Here is a 9946-nt window from a genome sequence, read left to right on the forward strand (position 1 = left end):
CTTTATGAGTATGAATTATCAAATGCATTGAAAGACAAAAATACTCAAGCACTGTAAAAGGTTGAGCCACAAACTCAACTGACTGGCTTCTTTCCTGTGTGATTTCATACAACTCTCTTCTGACCTCACCTTACTGTGCATGAATGATGAGCTTCCTCTTAATTCAACTCCTTTCCACAAATTCAACATAGAAATAAGAACAGTATAAATAAATAAGACTAATAAAATAATAATTAATAATACTTTTTCTGAGTCTTATTAACTGCAAATAATCAAAGTACTCTCTCAATATTCAAAGTGCAAACAGAGACAAGAGCTAACAGGAGGTTAAACAACACAGCCTAAGATATCTTTCATATTGGGACACAGGCTATTGTAAAAACTGAAATGTCTGTAGGCCTATACTTGCAAATTAGGTCGTTTTCAAACACCTGCCTCCATAAAGAATTGTAGCTTAAGTACATTTATAAGTAAACAAGCCCATCTCTAGTGTTTTTTTATGACTAAGTTACAAACTGTGAACATTGGATAACTTGAGGCAAATGTTAAGTGGCATATTGTTCTGAGGTTTTATTGGCGTCTTTCCATGGGTGATACTCTGATTGAGTGATTAATGTGCACGCTCCAGAGCTCACGTTTGCTTTCACATTTGATTTGCGGTGCTGAGCGCGCATTCTACAAGATAAGACATTTATCAGACGCTCTATCAGACTCTGTTGCGCACGAAACCTCCACAATGCTCCTGTCAATCATCTCGCCTTACTCTCGTCACGTGATCAGTGATTCCTGCTGCACTGCGTCGCGCTGGCTGAACAGAGCAGATGTTTACAATTGAAGCAACCATTATTCAACTGAATTAAATGTTTTTCATTTCTGTAAAAAAGTGAAGCGGCAGTGGATGATGTAATGTAAACGTAGTGGTGGCATATTCTACTATGCTAATTTCACCTTCAACCTCTGTCATGGCGGCATCGCGAGACAGCTTTTCCCTTGACGAGAAATCTCGTCACACTTGAATCTCGCACGATCTCATCCCACCCCTACAATTTAACTGTCCAATAAAATAGCTTTTACTCACCTGATTAGTCATAAAAGTGCCATCTCTGATTCACTTTTACAACATTTTAAATCCTTTGGTTCTCCAAAAAGCAAAGCCAATGTTGATTGTCGTTTTATTACGAGCTCTGTCTGTCGCGTTCTTTTTTTTTGCCAGTAGTACCCTGTTCTGTCTGGATATTCAATATATTAATACATTTCAAAAGTTTAACGTTTTCAATAAAGTTCATCCATGCATTCATAATATTGAAAACCAAATTAAACTTATGCAACATGTTTATTGCTAAATGAAGTAAATGAACCCTCCTCACTCGCCAAGGTCCAGACATCATATACCTTAAAATATTAATTGATGTTTTTTGCCGGACAAAAGAAATTAGTGTAGATTATATTTTTTTCTTATTGAACAAAATATAATATGTTCTTATCTGGATAAACATGACTTTTCATATTGTTAAAGCAAACATAATCAGCATCACGTTCTGCACATCCTCTGCTAACATTTCAGCTCTTCTTGTGGCTGTTGCAGCTGAAAGAGGGCGGTTGTTCTTATTTTTTCTTTCAGTTAAATTCTTCCTCAGTTTTCAGCATCAACTTTCCTAGCTTTTGAAAATGTCATTGTTTTTGCACACCGCTTTCTGCTCTACAGAATCAGGCGTTGTTTTTCTGTTGAGCCGGTGAACATCCCAGCCGGGCACATTCTGAGATCTCTTCTTAACTGGGCCTGGTGTCAATAAAAGCCTTTCTTTGACTGACAAGGAAGTTTTCAGCTCCAAAACGTACAGGATATTCTTATGTTACACCACAACCTTTTATTTCAAAAGCTCAAGGGAAAGTGGATTTCTCAATTCATCACCCCTTTAATGTTTTGTCTCTTTCCTGTGCCTCTGTTGATACAGGACCGGTCCACACCAAGGACGATAAGTGTAAAGTTCTTTGGAGGTGTGTTAGTGTTTAAAGGCAGCGCTGCGGCTGCTGGCCCGACAGTAGAAAAGCAGCTAACATTCCATTATAAAGTCAGTTGTACCTTATTTATTCTTAAGTACTCAAGTGTGACATCCAGTGTTGAAGCAGACTGACAAATCCCTGCTGATAACAAAAACACAAGATGTCTGGCCTGTGTGAAATTCCTTGTTCAGGCTGGTTTGTTCGTGGTTTGATGCTGATCTAGCAGGTGGATCAGCATAGCTGTTCGCCACCTCAAAACTACGAGTTTTTCTTTCTAACTCATTTTTCTAACTTTCTAAATCATCTTAGCCCATTTGACAGCAGTTTGTGGTGGGGGAAATCCTCACCAGCACATACTGTACTTGCTGGTACATTTAACTTTTCAAAGGGAAATAATCATGTTAGTTTATGTTCATCATTTTTGTCACAATATCAAAAAATATAATTGTTAACAGGCTTACTTAAAAATGAAAACTGTCATTTACTCTAAAAAGAACACAAAAGAAGATATTATAACTGGCTGTTCAGTCTAAATAACATTGGCTCTTTCAGGTTTAAGTGTGAGACTAAATTACAAATTATGATTTTTTTTTTTTTTTTTTTTACAATAATAGTAATAATATATATTAAGCACCCTTCAAAGACACCTCAGCATAGAAAGTTATATCAATAATATACAAAGCAATACAAAACACAAACTATAAGCAAGCATACATTTATTTTAAATATAATCATTAAAAAAACAATGTATACTAAAGTTAATCAATAAAAAAATAAAGAAAAAAAAACATTTTAAACTGGACGATAGAATCCAATGGTAAAGAATTCCATAATTTCATTGCAAAACAGCTAACAGCACTGAAATAACTACATTTTAATTCTGGAACGGTAAATAAATCTGCAAAATACGATATAATATGATATGACCGCAATGGAATGTATCGATGAAGGTCTGATAGGTAAAGAGAAGGTAGGTTGTGAAGAGCTTTGTAGGTGAGCAACACATTTTTTTGATTAGGTGTTTAGAAGTGTGTACATAGTAACAATCTTCACAGTTGAGTTCTGTATTTACTGCAAAATATGTAGTATAAGTAGAGTATGAAATATTATTGATACGAGAGCCAAAAGAAAACAAAACAATCAAATATATAACACCAAGGCTTTTCACTTGGGTGGAGGTAACTAGTTGTCCATGAGGAAAGCAAAAGACAAAGTTTTAGATAAGATAGACCAGACCTAATAAGAAGAATTTCACTTTCGTTATTTTAATAAGCTTTAGGAAATTGTTGGTCATCCATATATCCTGTAAACATTTAGTTCAAAAAGGGGAGAGGAAGTAGATATGTACAAATGAGCATTTTTTATTTTTTAGATTAACTATTTCTTTTAAACTTCCTTTTCTCAGAAAAGGCCCTGCCCCTTTCGATGAGCTATAAAATGAGCACAGAACAAGGCTTGTCGTTTTCATTCACCTCCTGATCAAAGATGGATCTGCCAATCTCAGTTTTTCTCCTCTTCATTCTCTTCACTGCAGGTACAAAGATAAATATCTTGAATATAGTCAAAAAGAGTTTATTGATGTCTCTCTCACTGTCTCTGTTTTTCTATTCCTAAAGGACACACTCTCAACTGTAATCAGTGCCCAGGTGTGTCAAGCACTTGTGTCGAGATGACATGTCCAAATGGATACCCCTACTGTGTTGGTACATCATTATATGTTGGTAAGAATGATGGATTTAAATTTACTAATGTCTGATGGAGATGTTGCTATCGTTACTGGTGCTCCAACGCTCCAATGTTTAATGTATTCATAATGAACTTCTCACAGAATGTCTACTTCTTTTCAGGATAGAAAAACTTCATGCATGGAATGTTTTATTAATGTTTTTCTCTCAAATTTTTATTCTACAAAGTTCGATTAGTTCCCGCAAACTGGTTATTTTCGGAAAGTTCGGCTCAATGGACCGCTTCAAAAAGCGATTCATTCCTGACATAATCATGCAATGTTGGACCGATACCAGTACTCAGGTGTCGGTCCGATACTGTGCTCATCTACTCATACTCCGAACACTACCCCAATACAACCCCATACCATGGCAATGCATCAGCGGATGAGGAGCTGCGCGAAAAGTTATAAAATTCTCTGTGCACACCGGCAGGCGAATAGCTGCACGAACCCTAAGACATCACGCACATTCGCGCTAGTGTGGACGCAGCGAGAACCAAGCTCAGTGTCACACATTGTGGATGCAAACAGAAACAGGCTCATAGCTGATAATGCAAAGAAGCTTCTTTTCACCAAAAAGAAGGAACCTGCCTCTCACTTTTCTGAAAAAGGCTTAGGGGAGACCGGGTAGTTGTAACCAGAGTTGGGGGTAATGAATTACAAGTAATTCGAGTTACATAATCAGATTACTTTTTCAAGTAACTAGTAAAGAGTAAGTGCGAACTTGATGGTTGTTCTAGACTAAATGTGAGCATTTCCTCATCTCATTTGCACAATAAAGATTCAGTATTCCTCAAAATAAAAACAATCAATCAAATGCAAAATCAGAATACTATGCAAACCTGCAATAATTAAATATTAAATAAAACAAGCATTTAATCTACCTTTATTGACCAATGTTTTGCTCCTAACTTTCGACGATTCAATTAAACCAAAAGCAAAAATGACTTTAGTTTTTCTGTTTTTATTGGTGAAGACTGTTAAACTTTTTTTTCTCCTGCGTCCTATTTTTCTGTACATGCAGAAATTAGCGTTTATACCTCAACCTGAGGTTTATTATTTCAATTTTGGTGTGAAGAGGTCTTTACATTTGCACGAAAATGGAACTTTTTTTGTTATAAAAAACAAAGGTGAGAAAAGGTAACGCAAAAGTAACGTAACACATTACTTTCCTTAAAAAGTAACTAAGTAACACGATTAGTTACTTTTTAAGGGAGTAACACAATATTGTCATGCATTACTTTTCAAAGTAACTTTCCCCAGCACTGGTTGTAACACGGGGAGAGTTGTAACACTACTCATATTTCATAGTTGCAGCCATTAATTTAAATTGAAAACTGTTTTTATGGCATTTCACTTGGAGTACCTTTAGTTTTTGTGCACTTTGTCTACCAGTTACAACATACCCCAGTAGTGGGGTAGGTTGTAACAAAGGACCAACTAGTATTTGTCATTCACAAAATCTTTGATATATAGTTGGAAAAAATTTAATTGTTGCCATTTGTAGTACACAAATGTTGGTACTTTTACTAAAATTTTAGACTTGTAGCTAAAAAAAAAGGTCCTGAAGAAAAAAGTGACAACCATACCCAGTCTTCTCTACTGTATACTAACATATGATAACATAATTTCAGTTGTTCTGCTACTGTTGTGTGGTACTGAAATCCTCTGAATGGGATACAGGTTACATTTATGTGAAATGGGCAGCAGTGCATGTTTGTTTAGGAAAACACCAAGTTAATGTTAAAATGTAAGCAACCGCATCAAGTTGTAGGGGAGAGCAGAGCACAACTTTTTGACTTTCTCAGTTTGTGTAAATCCACTTAGTGTTTTTTCACATTAATTTCACACGTCTTCTACAGTGATGTGGTTTTGTTTCATTAATACACTGTATAGTTTTTTCATGATTTAACCCAACAGAATGGAAGCGAAATGTGACAACATGCCCCATGGGTCAGGAGCATGTTGTCACATTTCCCTCCCATTCTTTCGGGTTGGTGGGGTATAATGTAACATGTGAGTGGCACAATGTAACATGACCAAATTACAAATGTTACCTGATCAAATTTAAATTAAATTCCAACACAAACTTACATATTTTGTCAAAAAATACAATTATTATATGTTTCGAATTAAATAATGGCATTTTTAAATAAATAAAAAAATAAACAGCAAAACAGCTATACAGCATAGTGCAAAACGTAATAATAATTAATAATTTCTGAAAATTGACTCTCTTTATTTACCTTTTTCTCATGGTTTCTCAATATAATTAATAAATATATAATAAATAAGTATAGTATACTATAATAATATAGTTTTAATAGGGGCTCATTGTAACTCAATGTTACAACAACGTGGCTCGCGTCTTCTGTTGATATATTTTAGCATTAAAGAACCATCCCAACTGTTAAATAACAGATATAAGATTATAATAAAATCAGATTTGTCTCATTTTAAATAAACACAAAAAAGAGATGAAGAATTAACTCATGTAGGTGTAATAAATGTTCAGTGATATCTTCCAAAGATTTAAAATTTTGCAGCAATTGTTTTCTCTCTAGATAATGTTGATAGTGACTAGTAAATACACAAAGTTTCGTCATCCTGGCATGTGTGGGAAGATTTAAACCGTGTGAGTTAGAACTAACCCCGCGTTAGGTTGTACCCTGCCCACCCCTTTATTTTGTTACAGTTAAAAATGAAAATAAAACAATGTTAGAAGAATATTAAGTGTCACTTTTACCTGTTGAGACCTGTTATACCTGTATATATATTGATATATATGCTCTATTTTTGTAATGTTTGTGTTACTAGCATCGAAGAAACGACATACTCCACTTTAAAAAAAGAAATGTAAAGATCACTAGTGGTCACTTTTGAGGGGGAAATTTTGGGGAAATTTTTACTCAGATTAATAATATATTTACCATCAAAATAATTATGCAGTTGAACTGGTCATTCCTATATTATTCATGTTTTTAGATGGCATTAATACTGCGACAGCTAAAAACTGTGCTCCTGCAAATGGCTGTCCGAGTGGCTCCATCAACCTCGGCATTGGAGGCATCTCTTCTTACTGCTGTAGCACAGACCTGTGTAACAAGCAAAATGCTCCAGGTATTGTACTTTATATTAACATTTCACAGTCATAAACATTTACCAAGAAGAAAAAAAAATGTAGTGGGAGCGATTTACTCAAATTTTATGAAAGAGATTTTTCTTTGGGACAACGAGCATCTATGTTGTGTGCACGATAAGACCGGGATCCTGTAAAAACTAAAAAGTTACAAATCTATTTTTCCTCCTGTAGATCCCAGCTCTAATACCAACAATGGAAATAAATGTTACTTTTGTGATTTTACTAAAAACTGCTCAAACACAGTGAGCTGTTCAGGGACTGAAGATCTCTGCATTAAAGCAACAGGTGAGAATATGAAGATTAAAGTCATGATCTTTTAAACTCTTAGGTAAGCATTTTATGATCGCCTAATCAACCTGTTTCTTTCTTTTCATCAGGGAATATTGGAGGCCTGTCATTGCCTGTAAAAGGGTGTGCTTCTAAATTAGTTTGTGATTCTTCATCATTGATTCCTAATCTTGCGAGTGTCTCCTGTTGTAAGGGGAACCTGTGTAACGGTGCTCAGAGCGTCACTCAGAGCTTCCTGTTCCTCTGCGGTTCTCTGCTCTCCTACTTCCTGCTGCACTGAATCCAGCAGCTCTTCTGATTCAACGAGACACGCTCTACTGAATATATAACTCATTTTTGTTCCTTACAATATTTGGTGACTATTCAAGCTGTTTGAATATAGATCTGTAATTAATGTTACATGTATATTATGCAGCTCCTGCATATGGGCTCTAGGGGGCAGTGTGTGAAGAGGGAGCTAAGTTTGTATGTGGAGGCAGCAATTAGAAATAAAAGTGGAGACCAAGTAGAATAAGACTTGGTTGTCTTTAAAATAATAATAACAACAACAACAGCAGTGACGGTGGGATGATCTGCAAAAAAAGATTTTTTCATGAAATAAAATATAGCATCACCTTTTTTATGTATCATCTCTTTTTTTTTTACAGTGAAATCAAAATGGACAGTTCTTTTTCTTTTTTAGTATTTATTATGAATTATCTTGCCAGCTATTTTGACAGTAATGGCTGTATGTTAAGGGGGGGGGGGTGAAATGCTGTTTCATGCATACTGAGCTTTTTACACTGTTAAAGACTTGGATTCCCATCCTAAACATAGACAAAGTTTCAAAAACTAATGTTGGACGTTTGATGGAGTATTTCTGTGTTAAAAATACTCCTTCCGGTTTCTCACAAGTTTCGGAGAGTTTTTTTCGAGTATGGGTCTACTTGACGTTAATAGAGCGGAAGGTCCTTGTATGGGCCGTACGGGCTCTTCTCCCGGTAGGGTGCGCGCGCGCGTGACTAGAGCGAGAGAGAGGAAATGCACGCCCGTAAACACTCTCTCAGGTGCAGATCCAGTCGTCATTATACTCCGCGCCGCGCTCCACTTTATTCCTATGGGTGACATCAAGCGACTTCAACGCTTCAGCACAGCATTCCCGGAAGGCAGCGCTGCATTTGAACTGATTCACAACATCGCTTCAGTCGCGTCGCAAAGTGGATCTCCACTGTCACTGCTGTCACAGCACTTCACCAAATCATACAAGAGAAGTGTGTTTTTGACAGAGCGGTCCCAGCGATAAAGGTTTGGTCCTGGTTTGGAAGCAGCCGGTGAGTAAAACTGCTTCCAATGTCTGTGCTGTTGGCAGGGCCGTGTTAAGCCTTTGTGGGGCCCTGGGCTAAGCTTTTGCGGGGGCCTTGCCCCCCCTACCCCCAATACACCCTTTAAATGTCACGTTTAAAAAACGTTTTATTCAATTAATCACTTTATATTTGCTTTATATTTATTATATATTACGTTGCTCATGCAAGTGGCAACATATTTAAATTAGGCCTATGTTAAAATCAAAAACGTTTTACATTAAAACTTACAATAGACAAAAAAAATCTAGTCTTTAATTTCTTTAAATCCTGAAATCCTGCAGGTCATAATGAACTTTATTTCTCCACCTTCAAGAAAGGACAAGAGCTCTCCATTATGTCTCCCTATTTACCTTAATGTGTTTTCACTCAAACAATGCATGTTTATTTTAATGCGAACAACGTTCTGTCACTTTAATTCAGTGGGTTCAGCACAAAATAGACTCGGTGCTGCAGACGCACCGCTCCTGGAAAGCACTGCCGGACCGCATCCGTGTGTAGTGAGAAAGCTGTAATCCATTAACATTGGGACCTATAACAGGCGATCTATTCGTGATCAAACTATTTGCGTTGCAGATCTAAGCAGTTCATAGGAGTCATTTGTTGGACTATTACACAATAATAGAAACACGTGTTTTATTGCTATTATCTCATCACATTTGAAGCGCCGCTAATGTAAATCGGTAGAGGAACAAATTATATTTTATGCATTGGGAATTTGGGATACACTAGCTGCCTGCTAGGGTGGCAATGGTCTTTCTTTTAGGGTGGCATTTGAAACCCCGGTAGATCCGCCCCTGCCACTGTCATATTTTCTTACATTCTCGTTCAACATGTTGAGGTGACGATGCACTGGGTGTCAGCTGTGACTCGATTCGGGTGTGTGACAACGATGCTTAAAGTACGCATAATTACCTTAATCAAAAAAAAAAAAAAAAAAAAAAAAAAAGGAATACGCAAAAGAGAATTGTCTTGGGGGCCCCCTGGTGTTCGGGGCCCTGGGCTGCAGCCCATGTTGCCCATTAGGATAACGCGGCCCTGGCTGTCAGCTATCGTCGCGTGAGTAAACATCAGTAAAGGACACGGTCGCGTGCTTCGTCATTCAAATGCGCTAACGGTTACTCCATTGTTGTTCTATGTATAACGTTACACTAGTCTGACGTGCAAAACCGTTTTGCTTGCTATACTGCTGAGGTTTAGTCGAATACAATAGTCCATAAACCGAATCATGTCCTCATAAACTGCGAGTAAAGACACACAAATGTTGACAGGCCACTAAATACAGTACATACCACAGAGACGGACGTCCTGCTGTTGCTGTTTCTCCTGTTCAATTTATTTCAGCCTCCGAATGATTCTGGATCATATCTATTAGCTGAGATCGATAGCCATGGGTTTCTCCACGCTTGAGGACGTCACCCCTTTGCTATCTATCTATCTTAACAT

At 36.9% G+C, this 9946-nt stretch overlaps 1 protein-coding gene across 1 annotated transcript; it reads left to right on the forward strand.

Moving 5' to 3' along the window:
• The first annotated feature begins 3417 nt into the window (after nt 1-3417).
• LOC137046531 (urokinase plasminogen activator surface receptor-like) lies at nt 3418-7778 on the forward strand. The gene is made up of 5 exons (XM_067423782.1): nt 3418-3538; nt 3621-3725; nt 6716-6850; nt 7044-7157; nt 7250-7778. Exons 1-5 carry the CDS (start codon nt 3490-3492, stop codon nt 7438-7440), a joined length of 594 nt encoding a protein of 197 aa, XP_067279883.1. The 5' UTR covers nt 3418-3489; the 3' UTR covers nt 7441-7778.
• The last annotated feature ends 2168 nt before the right edge of the window (nt 7779-9946 follow it).

This window comes from Pseudorasbora parva, chromosome 18 (genome assembly GCF_024679245.1).
Source record: "Pseudorasbora parva isolate DD20220531a chromosome 18, ASM2467924v1, whole genome shotgun sequence".
Taxonomy (NCBI): Eukaryota; Metazoa; Chordata; class Actinopteri; order Cypriniformes; family Gobionidae; genus Pseudorasbora; species Pseudorasbora parva.